This window comes from Camponotus vicinus, unplaced genomic scaffold, assembly GCF_025532165.1.
Source record: "Camponotus vicinus isolate PSW18456_S1 unplaced genomic scaffold, iyCamVici1.0 SCAF_1, whole genome shotgun sequence".
Lineage (NCBI taxonomy): Eukaryota > Metazoa > Arthropoda > Insecta > Hymenoptera > Formicidae > Camponotus > Camponotus vicinus.
In genome coordinates this window covers 34,031,027-34,046,577 of record NW_028141945.1, presented here as the reverse complement: position 1 = coordinate 34,046,577, position 15,551 = coordinate 34,031,027, and the positions used below count along the sequence as shown (strand labels likewise).

Below are 15,551 nucleotides of genomic sequence, written 5' to 3'. Positions count from 1 at the left end.
TGCCATTTCGGTCAATCTCGACACGATGGGCGTGAATCTCTCTTTCTCACTTTCTCTCATTCTCTCCGTCTCTGTGAGAGACGTCACGCGTGAGAAGTTGCACGCACGAACAGATCAAAAGTCAATGAACCGCTCAATAGAGAATGCAGTCCTGCGATGTTATGCATGCAAATCTATGCTGCACGATCGAAGGAGCGACGCATTTTTTTCTAGCTCATTACGTCGCAATTGCGCGAATCGAAATAATGGGGAGAAGTATCTTTTAACGTTTACGTCGCGATAGGCGTGTGCGAAAGTTATTCGTAAGATGTCGGGAAGTCTGGAAACTTTTTGAAGTATGTTAATGTATTTAAATCTTACTTTGTGTGTATGTGTGCATGAAGTTATATACGCGAAAGCGAAAAGTATAGTTTTATATATCGTACAAAGTAATTTTTAGAGAGATGCTTGGATTACGATAGATAGAAATCTAGTAGTAAAAGTGAATATATGATCAGACGTGATTAGTTTTAAACTGTAAGCAACAGGAAATATGCTTGTTACAGAAAATGTATTTAATTAATTGCTTTTGTTACGAGATATTTGACATAATTATATAAATAACAATATTCGTAATATTTATAGCAACATTTCATAATTATAATAATAGTAAAAATATAGGAGATATGTGATCATTCTTCTTCCTCGGCTTTTATTTACGTAAAAATATTTTTTTTATATAATCTTTATCTTGAGGCACTCTTTCATAATTATTATAAGAAATTCTCTTGAAACATAAAGTTGAAAAAGATCAACTCATCAATTTAAACAATCTTATTAATTGATAAATAATTATAATTAAATATATCAAGAAAAGAGGTAGTAGAATTTTCTTATATATTTTTAGTTTTCACACAAATATCTTGTTTTCTTTTATGCTATCAAATAATAATTACAAATTTTTAACTCTTGTTTAATGCATTAATTCATCATCTATTAAAAATTAATGATTCATTGTAGTTTAGGACAATTTATCGAAATTGCAGCAAAGATTCTTTACGCAGCTTCTTCTCCAAAAAAAACCGTGGAAAAAGTATAATATTATTTATAATTCTAAGAAATTAAATGAAATTAACGCGATAATTTGTGGAGTTTTATTTTTTAGATTTTAGAAATATTTCATTTCTTTTTTTCTTCGCCAAAATGGCCACCGATCCTTTAATTTATCAAAGTCGGCAAATCGATTCGCCGCCGGTGCATGGTTCTCGTACCATAGAAAATAGTAATTTTGCTACGAGGTAGTTTACCAAATCTAGATGCACCTGACGTAGGCGATCTTAGACTGATTAAGGTAATTCGTTGAAAATCGTTTTCCTACTTCATCCCCTCCAAGTCGCGTTGTGGGGGTGAGAATGCGCATGTCGGAATACGCGAGAGTGATGCTACGTTTGTATATATTCATAGCATGCATACATACATACATCTCCCTCTTTCAACACATATGTATGTATGTATGTACATATATGTATACATGTGAAAATAAATATAGATTCATACTTCGTCAAACGATTGTGAGAATTTACGCTCGCGGAACAATTTCGATCTGTTTTAACTTTAGTCGGATCTAATAAAATAGTAAAAATATTATATTATTCGCTTATGTCAAGAGATTTAATTCGATTTTAGTAAATTATAATTGTTTTGAAATTGTAATTTAGGTGTGTGCGAATTACAGAGCAGAAAGAAAGATTTTACAGACAATGCTTTTTCTTAATTTTTATTCTATGCGATATTTATTAATGTTAGATTAATGTTAATTGATTGCTATCAAGTTCCATTGTTTCATATCTAAGTAAATGTGATATAACGTAAAATTTTATACATGTATATATATTTTTTATTTGAATAGAAATATTCTTATAACGTTCTTTGATATTATATTGATAAATTTTCTAATAAATAATAATTATTTATATTGAGAATACATTATCCTGCCGTCATTACTTTGGCACGTATAATAGAGACATCTCGATAATGTTTCGTCCGACGGAACAAGACAGATCCGGCATGACGCGAGCAATGACGTTTAACCGGAAAAAAATCGGATTAAGCACCCGATGTTACTGGATCAACAGGGTTTTCGTCTCACGTCTAGCTAATCCTAATCTCGTTTATGCGATTTAGTTAACTAGGTCTTTCTTGTTTCGCTTTTTCCAGAATAAAAGAATAATAAGATAGAAACAATTTTCTAGTTGAAATAAGAGATTGCATATATGAACATTTTGATATTTATATAGTGAATGAAGAAATATTTTCATAGAGCTGTAAATAATCTTATCAATTCCATTTTTCATTACTTGATCATGTGAAATAAAAATGAGCGATAAAATATCATGATTATTAGCAAAGATTTTTTTCTCGTTTTAAGATGACATATATATGTATGAAATTAATATACCAATTTTTGGTATTATATATCACAAAAAGAAATTATCAATGATGTAGTTAAATATTTTTTAATATTTCTGCTGAGAGAAGATAGTTACTTTTAAGCAATTTATTTTAATCGGCGTTAATCAATATACATATACGAAGATTCTATGTATATGCTTTACATTTGTTAAGACAGTTATTCGAGCATTTAAGTCGATACATAATATAGTATCGCTGGAATTTCATATAGTAACACTTATACGCGAAATTAGTTTCTAAATGTGTTTTAATTTATATTATAAATTTTGAGATTAATTAACAATGCTAACAATGCTAACAATGCAATTTGCTGCTAGAACATTAATATCTTTTTGTAAAAAAAACAGTTCTTGAATGTCTATAATTGTTATTATCATTTATAAAATCAATTTTAGTTTTCTACTAAATGTATGTCATTAACTTGAAAACGTATTTAATTGTAGTACTAAAACTTTTTTTATCTAATCGCGTGTTTAATCGAATCCGCTATTGTTTAATTTTCTTTATATAGCATCTGTATGTGTGTGTGTGTGTATGATGCGTATAATAATATAATTTTTAATACAAGCAGCTAAAAAATGTAACTCAGATATTATTTAGAAAAAAAGAATTTATAATCATATGAAATTAATTTTTAATATCAAATATGTTATAAATTTGCAAAAAAAATTATTCCAAATATTTTAATTGGACGTACATATAGATTATCAATAGTTTCGTTTCATAGCTTTGTCTTTATGTTAGAATTAATAATTACTATTTTCTGGATGATATAGAATAATTTGAAAATAATAAATTTCAAGAAAGTGATGATTGTAAGAATACTCTATTATTAAAATCTAAATGAATATAATTTCTTTATGGGGATATCAAGATTTATACCATATCAACTTGTTTTTGTTATATCAGTTAAAGGTTAACCTCAGTACTTTAGCTAGAAAGAGAGAGATAGAGCATACTAATCGATACACGGAATAGTTTAGAACTTCAAAGTTAACTTGCAAACGATCGCGGGTTACGTCGATGCCGTGCTACCCTCGCCTTTCTCGCCCTTCCGCGAGAGGGATGAGATGCGCAAGGTCAGATCTTAAGGGTGGGAGGAGGGTTGCTAGGTTGACAACCCTGCCAGCTAGGCAGAGGGACTCCGCCCATTGGCGGAAACCGCGGAAGAAAAAAAAATGTAGAGGAGGGTGAAGTCTGTGGATCTCAATGATGGCGATAAAAACGGCAAGAGGGCGAACGGAAGCAAGAAAAGGAAAAGGGATAAGGGAAGAGTGAGAGGGAAAAAGAGGAAAATGTAGAAAGCGATAGAGGAAACAAACCGCGAAGGGACAATCTCGCTCGCAAATGTTAATTAATAACGAATTATAATTATTCGCTGTAGATTCAGTCGCGAAAGACAAGCAAAAAAGCGGCCGTGAAATTAGCCAGGTAAAAGATTAACGCCGAAACACGATCGTTAAATTCGTCGATGCAATATGCGATTTTTTGTTCAAGCCGCAGGATTTATAACTGCGATACACTATTGCAACGTTTGAAATTCTTTCCTTTGTTTCGAATTAGAGGGAATACCGTTCGTTAAGTGATCGCGACATTGTATAGACAATAAATTTTTGACTAACTATTCGACGATTGTAACGCAAACATTTTAATTACAATATTTTACATCGTTTAAATTATCGTGTTTAAATTATTTAACGATCGCAGGTAGTAATTGAAACTCTAATTAGCGCATAATTTTTTATGTGTTTAATCGTTACCATTATATTAGCGATATAATGAATGGTATATTTAAAGGTGTGTAAACATACAAAGAGAAAATGTGTGTTTTGCTATAATTTTGATGGATTTAAAGATTCGTTTAACGAAATTTTTATTGATAGCTATCATTGGAAATGTCAAATTTCAATAAATATCGATTTAATGATAATTTAAAACTAAAAATATATATTTATGGAGTAATTATTTATGGAATTAATCTTCATATATATATATATATAAGTTATATATTATATATATATATAAGTTATATAATGTATTGACAAAAAAATCAAGAGTCAATATTTGATATCATTTTTGTTAATATATAATAATATCTGTAATAATAATATATATAAAATTAATATTATATATATAAAATTAGGTAGAAACACAAACATGCATGCTTGGCAAATGTCTGCGAAGTCGAATACTAAAAATTACTTTGTACTAATACAAGAATTGTATTTCTAATTTCCTAGATTCGAAAGTTTATGATTTCGCAGTTTATGTTTAATCAATATTTACACAATTTTGCTTAAAAAGGATACGAAGAGTAATAAGAATTGAAGTGTGATATCAACTTGCTATTGTACGAACATTGTCAGCCGATTTGATTTGATATATATCTTGATTAAAAATTACAAGCTTCAACTTAGATTTTGAGTAAAATTTTAATTAATTTTAATATATTATAATACCTAACAAATATAATTATATAGAACTAATATAATTTGTGGAATGCATGATATATATTATTAAATTTTTTTTTAAGATATATCGTCTTCAGATACATGCAAGAGAATGAAACACGCGACTCTTTTCATATTAATCTTCTTATCTTATTATTAAAAATACAATTTTTTTTGTGAATCGAATTAATTGCTTACTTTATGTGATCAACACAGCGATTATGTTGCATCGTTTTTTTTATACACTTGATTGTGTCAACTAGATCGTATGGCGATTTAACTGCTGAGATAAAAAAAGTCCAACACGATGCACGCCTCGTTATGCACGCGTGCTCTTATAACGAAAACGTTTAATCTTTTTTTTTAAATAAATCATGCGCGATACGCACGAAAGACTTCTGAATATTTCGATCTGTTCGCAATATGGTTAATAAGCCATTTTAATTTTTTTTTTTTTAACAAATCATTGCCAGGCTTATTTTGCGGCTGCATATGAGTTTAATTCAATTTATTGCAGATAATTTCATGTGTAATTCCAATTGAGTTTCCACTGTTACAATTACTCGACGCATGTTTCGAATGATTCGCAGAATTAATATTTACAAATGAATATGTCGCGGTGAAAAAAGATTTAATGTGAGCACCACGATATATATTTACCTTTTAACATTTTTTAACATTATTTTCCAGTTTTAGGAAACAATAGAATTAAATTATCCAAAAAAAGAAAATATATGTATATTGATGAATATATATAAATTGAAATATTCATCGTTTTGAATCGCACGATACATTTGCGATTATATTTAAATTGTGTAAAACCGATGCTATGTTGTGGCGATACGCATATTCACAACGAAATATCGAACATTGCATGTAGAACCAATATTAATTCAAGCTTTGCCCGGAACTAATGATGTAACGTTTATATCCGCTGTCCACATTAATAACCATGCATTAATATTTCATTAAATTTCGATTGAAATTTTCGAGTTGAATCAGATCGAATCGTTTGACGATGCGAAAAGACTTATGTTTCTCATCTTTCAAAAAAAGAAACAAAAAAAAATATTGTCAGAACTGAACGTCATGTTATAAAATCGAAACCAAAATGACGGAGATATGTAATGTGTTCTCTTTTAATTTCAACAGGGAGACGCGGTCTGGCGATGCTCCTGTCATGTGCAGGATGCGAGAAACCGATAATGGATCAGTACCTGCTGAACGTTTTGGATCGTGCATGGCACGTCGAGTGCGTGCGCTGTTTCGACTGCAGAGCCGCGCTACAGGACAAGTGCTTCTCCAGGGAAGCGAAGCTCTTCTGCAGGAACGACTTCTTCAGGTACGTGTCCATGTATATGTACGCTTTCAATCTTTACATGAAAAGAAATTTTTCTCTCATTTCTTTTAATAAAATACTCAGATAATTAGTTTAGTGAAGTAAAACTTTGTAGTAATTAATATCGTAAAAAAATTAATAGAAACAGCAAAAATAAGTAGTTTATTATTAAATCTTTTAATAAAATTATTTATTGACATATAATAAATACTTGTATATTTTCTGATACAGATGAATGAGAATTAACAAGTAAAGATTGATTGATGCTCAACATAATTTTTTGTTATATATATATAAAATTTGATACTCTTTTCCTAAAAATCTCATAAATTGTTTGCGATAGTTATATGAGACGATTGTCTTGATTAATTATTATTGAAAATAGTACAAATTATTATCATTGAGCGGTATTACTATATACCGCACGTGTAATTGGAGTTCCTATTCTAATATCTTTCATAATCTGCATGCATATGTATATGAATGAATATGGATATGCCAACTGTGTAACTCGTATCTCTCACTGTGTTATGACCAGGAATATATCTTAAAAAATCGATTTGTGCACTGCTTGTATTATATGACATATTTACATAATATTATATATATTTATATATATCTTGTAATTATATATACACTCTCACGTGAAAAATATTCTAAGAAACTCAGAAAATGTGTTTTTTCCGTTTCAAACTTTTGCGAAAGTTTGCTTGATCGACCGGTTGATGTTGCAACTTCCTCATCTCTTCGCGAAGTACCTTTCCGAATTTAATCGTCATCCCGTTTACAATTCATCGGCGATGAATTACGCAGAATCGATCGGTGTTTTTACGTGATTGGCGCAATTTGAAAAAAGATCAAATCTCACGATTGATGGAATATAAGCCTTGACATTTTCTCGTTGAACGAAACAGACGTTGTTTAATTCGATTTGATTTTAAAAATCAGTCACCCGTAGGCTTGAGAATAATGCATGTCACGTGCGATTGTAAACAAGGGAGCGTCTAAAACTTGTAAACTTGCAAAGCAACGCGCATATTCATGTATTTTAATAAGACACGAGGACACTGATAAATTTTAAACGTGCTTTATTGAGACATGAGACCGAGTAACTATTCAAAACGCGTTGGTTACTGTATTCTCTTATCCTAATTCAGAAATCAAATTAAACTCCGGAGATTCTTGAGCTTTTTTTGCGTTGTTGGAAGAGAAGAAAAATACTTCATCTTAGTAATTTTAATTAATCACCGTCGCGTATAGAAGCGATTTAAACAATTCGCAATATGATTGGTGAAAAATTCAGATATTTGTCAAATAAATTATGTTCGACAGGGTTTTTGGCGGTTATTTTATTCTTATACACTATTTATTCTTATGTCTAAAATTAGCGCGAAGAAACAATCACTCGATATACCATAATTCATATCAAACCGCTACTATTGACAAATATATTCTTACGATATAAATTTATAATTTATAAATATTTATAATTTATAATTTACAAATATCCGTAATAGGAATGTAACATTTGCTAAACAAACATTATCATGAATTATTATTATACTATTATTAATATAATTATTAATATTATTATTTATTATTAATATTATTTATACTTCCCATTTTCAATTATTAATAATTATCAGCATCATTATTATTAATATTTTACTATTGCTATTATTACGAATGGCATAATTTATTTTGTTTAAATTAATTTTAAATTAAAGTAATTTTGTCAAACTAATTAAAATACGTAGTGATCCATAAATCATAGCGTATTAAAAATCGCAATAAAATATAATACTTTTCTTAGCCAGCTTAAAATCGAAAAAATTGATATGTCTATTATTCGTGATGCAATATCTCCATTGACTTCGTATTCTACGGTCCTTGTCGTCCCACGTAGATGGCAAACTATACAATATCAGCATATCGATCAGTCAAGACGAAAAATGGCGAGTTCGCCACAACACTGTGGCGAATTCAATTTCGCGGCGGCATTTTTCTGCGGAAGCCGGGCGCGTAGATCGTTTGCAAACAAAATCGCCGTGTTCTTGGGCGGCTTCGAGTAGAGGTTACTTGCTTCTTTCGTTACTTCTGGAAGTGATGAACGATCGCCTTTGTAACCGGAGGAACCGTGCCGGAGCGGAATGGCGCAGGGACAAGGGAGAGGGGAAACGCCTTTGATAGGAATGGACGAACGTACGAATGTATAACGAACGTGTTGTATATTTTACGAGGCAACTACTTTGCATCTCGACGCGATGAAAAATTCATTAGTTGTCGATGCCGGTTGCAGTGAAAAAAATGTCGCGATATAATATACACGATTCGCATCTATTCGCTAATTCGTTAATCATTCATTGGTACGATCATCCACCATTATACGAAGTTCAATATACAAATTAGAATTGGATAATTGTGGCGTATGAATATACATAATCGTGTATTTAGAATTAAATTATATGATGTAATAACGATTTAGGACGTTATTGAATCGACAGGCGCGATATTTAATTAAAATAAGAGCAGAGAGATTCGTTTCACGAATTTGTAACATGCGAAAATGTCATTTAATTGAGATCTTGACTAAATTTCCCTCCTCTCTGTCTCTGCCACACACGAGTTTCTGATTCAGGCGAACCATTGAATCTGATTTATTTAATGAAGACTGTCAGGTAAAAGGGGGTTGCCCAAGGACGCTAACGTTGACGAAGCACGGAAAAATATGTTCGGCTGTCCTGGCCAAAAGCGCGCTCGAATCCTATAACACCTCCGGGAGGTCTTCGTCGGTTATATGTGCGGTTATGGTAACCGGTCTCTACGAGTCGCAGCAAGGTCCTTAAAGGTCGATAATGGCCCGTGGCGCGACCGTCGACAGGGCCCTTCGGGCCCGATCAAAAGGACCGATGTCCCCGTTTCGACGCCGCGCGCCAGGCCATCGACCGCGGCGAAAATTATTGCCTTAAAATACGGTTCGCCATCCCGTACAGCCGAAATGATGATGAAAACATTAACGGCGAGCCCGCGCTGTGTCACCCGTGCGGTCGCAATAATCCGAGGACAGGGACGACGCGATAGTGTCGCTGCTCGGTGGTTCACCGATTTCTTGGCGCGGACAGCTCCCGAAAATTAATGAATGAATAATTCATGATCGACGACAAGGTTGCGCAAGCCGCCGGCGATTCCACGCCGCTATCGATTCGTAATTGGCGATACTCGCGGAAAGTCTCCGGCCGGCTGTTTATGAAAGCGCGAAATTACGTTGGTCGTGCTTTTTCTGTCTTTCGATAACAGATTTATCACCATACTTCGTTAACGGTGTCCTTTTCAGTTGTTTAATCGTTGGGTCGTTTATTAGTGTAAAGTTACAAAGTCGCGGAGTCTGATGTGAATTATTACATAATGTACTTGAGAAGGTAATATAGTATACATCCCCCTTTCAGATTACCACTATATCTTGTTATGTAATCTTACGCTTGATTTTTTCTTTAATTCTTTTTTAATTCTTTAAATAAAACGAGATGATTGGTATTATATCAGTATATTATTTAAATTTATCTTATATTAATTTATACTATAATTATTTAAATCAGTATTATATTTAAATTTAAAACATATCGGTGAGATTTTATCTTTCTAATGACTTTTTAATTATTTTTCTGAGTAGGTTTTTAATTAGTGTTTTAATTTTTAAATTCTCTAGCATTTTTAGAGTTAATTACATAAATTAATTTTTGTTAACACTGAGAATTAAAATATAAATAATACTATTATGATTTCTTTTTTCATTTTTTTATTACTTGTTTTTCGAATGCTGCGTTCAAATATATTCGCTTTACCGACTAGCGAGTCTTTTTAACGTAAAGATTGTTGATCCGATTTAGATGATATCGTACAGATAGTAGAGTTGAAGCTTTTACGACAAAAATAAATAGAGAATCGCGATAAGCCGACGATCTACGACGCCATCCCAGCATATGTCAATGATTGTCTTGATCGTTACATGGATCGGTACATGCGTTACAATGTTAACGTAATGCGCGATGTAGTTAATATATTTTTTTTTCTCCTTAACGAAGCAATGCGTGCGTGTCGATTGAATGAAAAGTTGACTCGTAGGTCCAGTTTGCCTCGGGGACGCGATGTTACTTTACGTAACGGCGTTGGTAACCGATGGAAATATTGCGCAGGCGGGATTAGTGTTTTACGAGAGTGCTAAATAACGCGCAGTGGGATGCAACTTACAGCACTTGCGAATCTTTTTTCTTCTCGCTGGCCGTGGTACAAATTGTCGCGATTTCGCAGTGCTGTCTAGTAGAATGCAATGAATGCAACGAGTAACGAGATTCTTTCAACCCTTGAGTATTATTTTTCCTCGTGATGAAAAAATGGGTTAAAAAAATTTTATTAATTATTTCTCAATTTTTAATTGTCCATATTTTATTGATTAAAAATCCGGTTATAAACTAGTTGGTTAAGCCTCAATTTATAAAAAATTACTTTGTACGGAACTTTTATTTCTAAGAATATATATATATCGATATTTATTATTTTTTATAAAAATTGCCAAAAACATTATACCAAAAATAAAAGAATCGGATATCAGTTTCCTTATTTTTTTTTTATTTGTAAAAATTACCAAATAATTTTTTAATACATCTTTTGTCAGTATTAAATGTTGTCCATATATCGATATTTTCTCGGATAATTGAAGGATCATATAATCGAGCGAGATTTTTCGGGGCAAAGGGCGCCGACGTGGCAGGCCCATTGTCCTGCCGCTCGATTCTCAGCCCCGCAGGAGTGGACCCATCGAAACTCAAACGTGGAAACATTATAAATGCGGCGTGACGCCTGTTACGAGTCGTAGGAGAAGTTTGTTGGGCGTGACGGAGCCGGCGCGATCGCAGAGTGGACGAACATCATGGACAGGAGGGTGAGGAAGGAAAGGTGGAAGGGAAGGTGCAGCTCTCTCGGGTCCCGTTTCCCTTCCAGGAAGGCCCGGCATCGCGATGCGTATACGTTTATGCATGCGCTCGTTTTTGCTAACTACCAACTCTTGCGTCACACCGGGCCCTTCTTACTCGCGATTAGCATGAATCGCTCGTGCTTATTCATAAACAGCTGAGAGAATGATTAGTCACTCGTATGAATAAGATTAGGTTGTTCCTGGTATTGTCTCTCCGTCGCGGTGCTTTGAAATATTTAAGGAACTATATGTGGCAACAAAAGAGAAACATTGTTAGATTCTTGCGGGAAAAACTAATGTATATAATAGTAGATCTAGCAACAAGGTCCAAAGTTGCAAAAATTATAGTGGTTTACAGCTGTAAAGTGTGTCGCGTTGGTGAATGCTGGCCTGATTGGGCCAACCGCATTTTTGCAAGGAAAAAAAGTTTGAATCCAGTCGGAATATCCCGGAATAACGCGAATCCAAATAATGTTTAAGCAATACCATATAATCGTCGGTAACAAACTTGACAATGTGCGGCGAAATAAAGTCACGGTGAAGATAGATAAAGACAGAGGAAGAGTGAGAGGAGACGAAAGAAAATGGAACGATTCGAATCCATTTACTATGCTCTGATAACGAGCCGGTTGAAAAAAAACGATGGAATAATGATATATAATTGACAGGACTATAATAAAGCTAAATGCAATCCGTTATCGCGATTATATCTCGAAAAAGATGCGGCGGTAAAGAGCAAAAAAAAAGGGAAAAAGCGATTATACGAAGGCGGGAAGGCACGAACGAGAAATGGCCTAAATTCGAAGAGATCCTTTATCGCCTCTGCCTCTGGAATTTTATGCAGAGGTCCTCTTTTTTTTTTTTTCTTTTTTTTTACCGCGTTACGCGCCCCGTTAAAACGAGACACATGAGCCACATTTCGCTGTAACATGGCATGGAGAGATTATGAATGCGAGGCCTCTTTATGCGCGTAAACAGATGAAGAATTCGAATTATTTCCGGTAAGAATTTTAAGAATGTTATTTTAAATGAGTGATTGTCTCATAAATGTTTATATCGTTAATTTTTATAAGCATCTCTCTACTCTCTTTTTATTATATAACCGATACAATTTATTTAGAAAGTATTTAATTTAAAAAAATATTTAAAAGGAAAAAAGATTAAGATTAAATATTGTATATTTATAATATTATATTATATCTCTACAGAGAGAGAGATTAATATTGCTTTGTTCTTAAATAAACGAATTTTGCATCGAGCTATGAAAATACAATATTTCATAACATTTTGCCGAGCAGAGATTTTATTATAATTGAACTTTGTGTTGTTATTTCTTGAAAGTTGTAACAATTGAATATACTTTTCCGCAACTTTCGTCACGTCGAAACTTTTCACACCGTTTGAGTGACATTATCTTTGTTCCGAAGTAAGAAGCCATTCTTATGTGTGAAAACTAGAACAGGCATAATACATTTTTATTTTATATTCCATTTCATCTAAATATATCCATTGTGTATTGTGATCATTGTATAAGTTCGTTGATACGCGTGGTCACGGTTCAATCGTTGCAATCGTCGATATTTCACGGATTAATATTCGCCAGCGATAAGCAGGCACGCGAAGTATCTCGCGAATTCAGCTGGCGAAAATACAACGACGAGTTATGAGTCTTTACGATGAAACCCGTCCTATGATAACGGGGAAATGCTTTCCCGAAGAAAACGCAGTGCTGCGGAAGAGCATTGTGCGCTAATTGGATTCCGTTAATTAGGCTCCAATCGTGCTGCGAATAAGCTTTCGCGTCGCGAGATTTCGATGCGGGATCATGATAGAAAATCGGGAACGCGAGGAACGAGAGGAATATCGGGTTGATTCTTTGTGTTGACAATTTTAATACAGAATTACATAATTTTATTTTATGTGTACATATATATATATAAATATTTCATTATTAGAACTGTGAAAGATAAGTTTTATCAAAAATTAAATTTTTGTTTTTTAAACTAGAATGATTTAATCAATAATGTTTAATGGAAAATATAACTATATATAATTATAAATATTATTTATATGTACACACACAAACATACACAACATTGAGGAAGAAAATAATAATTATAATAAAAGAATAAAATAATGTTTTTTCATTTATCTATGTCTTCTATGTTATATTCACCATAGATTTCAAAAATGAGAATTTTACAGATTACGCAGTAATGAACGGATTAATTGAATGAATAGAACGTAAGCATAGAAGATAATGAGATATAAATAGATAGAGAGATTTATTCCATTTTAGGATTAAATCTGTATTAAGGCGGATTAGAGATTATGCACAAAGTAAATACAACATAGCTGACAACTTGATATAATTGTAGGCATATAACTTTGTCTCTTTCTCTCTCTCTTAAAGCTAAATTCAAGACAATAATTCACGAATTTATTAAAAAATTTGATGAAGGTTCATAAGATTCATATTTATCTAAGTCACGTTACTAAAGAGCAGACAAGACAAACAGTTTATGAAAAAAGGATATATGAAATATTTTATTGATATCATCTCTCATAAAAAATATTGAAAGATAATTTAGAAACACATACATATATTATAATAAAAATTATGGAGAAAAAGGAGAGAGAGAGTAAAGAGATCTTACTTAATATGTAGCAGGGTTACTTGTCTGTTCCGCATTGTCGAGCAAATTTATATCGTGCTGTCCCTCCCGGTGATCCCTCTTTCCCGTTGCTGCTGTCGTATGTTAGATAGCGTACGCCAAAGGGAGATTAAAGAGGAGGGAAAAAGGGAAAAGAAGAGAAAAAAATAGAGGGAGAAATATCGTATCTTGAAATATCGGTGCCCGCGGCGCAGCCAGAGACCGATGAAATGTCTCGTGTTATGTATGCATCGCGCGCGCGAACGCGCTTTTATTTCTCCGCGCGTTATATTTGCGGAAGATTATCCGCGTTGCTTCGCGCACGCTGCGCGTTTATTTTCGGTTTCGCGTTGCGTCGAATCGCCAGCTAAAGCCGGCTTGTCCTCGGCAAAGCTAATCTTCGAGCTAATCTTCGAACGATTGTATAAAAAAAGAGATGCTTTAAGACACGAGAAACATCATGTTTTAAACGTGGAGATTTGCTGGACGATTCGTTTTTAGACGATATTCTTTAGCGCAGAGAAGTTTCAAAATTCAAATTTGATTATTGAGAAGATTTAAAATTATTTCTGTGTCAGTATTATATATAATATAGGAGAAATTATTATGATATAAATAGTTAATAGTATACAAAAACTCTTAGTATAATAAATATGATTTATCGATATTTATATATTTAACATTTATATCGATTATTTTTATATTTAACATTTATGTTTTAGACATGAGAATCGTATATCAAAAGTATAAAAAATTAAAAAATTAAATTATTTTAAATTAAATTAAGAAATTATCTCTTGATAAAAATTAAAAGAATGTATTATATACATCACATATAAAAACATTTGTGTCTAAAATTAACTATAAATAATAAATGAAATCATATTTTTTGAATATCGTTCCTCTTTCTCGAGAATCTAGGAATGCGAATATATCTATCTAATAATTATTAGACATCCCTATCATGACTCGCACGATCAAAATAATTCTCTGTATCGCGAGAGAAACGAATAACAAGGAGCCTTCTCTCGAATGTCCGTCTTAGAACTGTCCATAGTGTATCCATGGGACTCGCACCGTCTGTCCATCTGTCCGTCCGTCCGTCCATCACGGTATCACACGGACGCGCGTACACGCGTTTCGTCGGGTCCGTGGCAAATCGCGCCCCGGGCACACCCCTTTTCTTTTTTCCCATGCGCCTGTCCTATATTTCTTGCTCCATGCCGGAATTCCAACTCGGACTCTTTACGCTCTCCTTTTTAAGGGAGTCTCCCAGTTTCTCCTTGCCACTCTTTCCCGCCCCTAGGAGTTTCGTTCCTCTTTCTCTTTCCTCTTCCCCTTCACACATACGCATGGGACTACGTAAGCCTTTCTATTAATGATTTTTACGGCCTGCCTTCTTTTTTGGGGTTTCTCTTTTTTCCTCTCGACGAGGACGAACCTGTCTTCTCCTGGAAGAGAAAAAAAGGGATGGGGAACAAAGATTCAGCATAGGAAGAAGTGCATCGCCAAGCGCATCGCCAAGCTGCACCTGCAGAAGTCGGTTCGGTCGCGGGTAATTACTATGATCAATTAAATAATTCCTCTAATTAGACCGAGCTGCGGAACGTAATGACAGCCGTCGTTGTCCTTGTCGTTCTCTCTCATTTTCGTCCACGTCGTCGTCGAGAGTCGCTCGTGATCAT

General features: G+C 33.4%; 1 protein-coding gene across 6 annotated transcripts in view; it reads left to right on the top strand.

The window, feature by feature from the left end:
• Lim1 (LIM homeobox 1) overlaps positions 1-15,551 on the top strand; it is a 43,278-nt gene that overhangs the window by 10,283 nt on the left and 17,444 nt on the right. For 5 of the 6 annotated variants that reach the window (XM_083084194.1, XM_083084187.1, XM_083084211.1 and 2 more), the window contains exon 2: positions 6,054-6,243. In XM_083084194.1, coding sequence (XP_082940320.1) covers positions 6,071-6,243 — 173 coding nt within the window. In that variant the 5' untranslated portion in view covers positions 6,054-6,070. Of the gene's footprint in view, positions 1-6,028; positions 6,244-15,551 lie in introns of those variants that run through there. The other variant, XM_083084175.1, reaches the window with a different exon arrangement.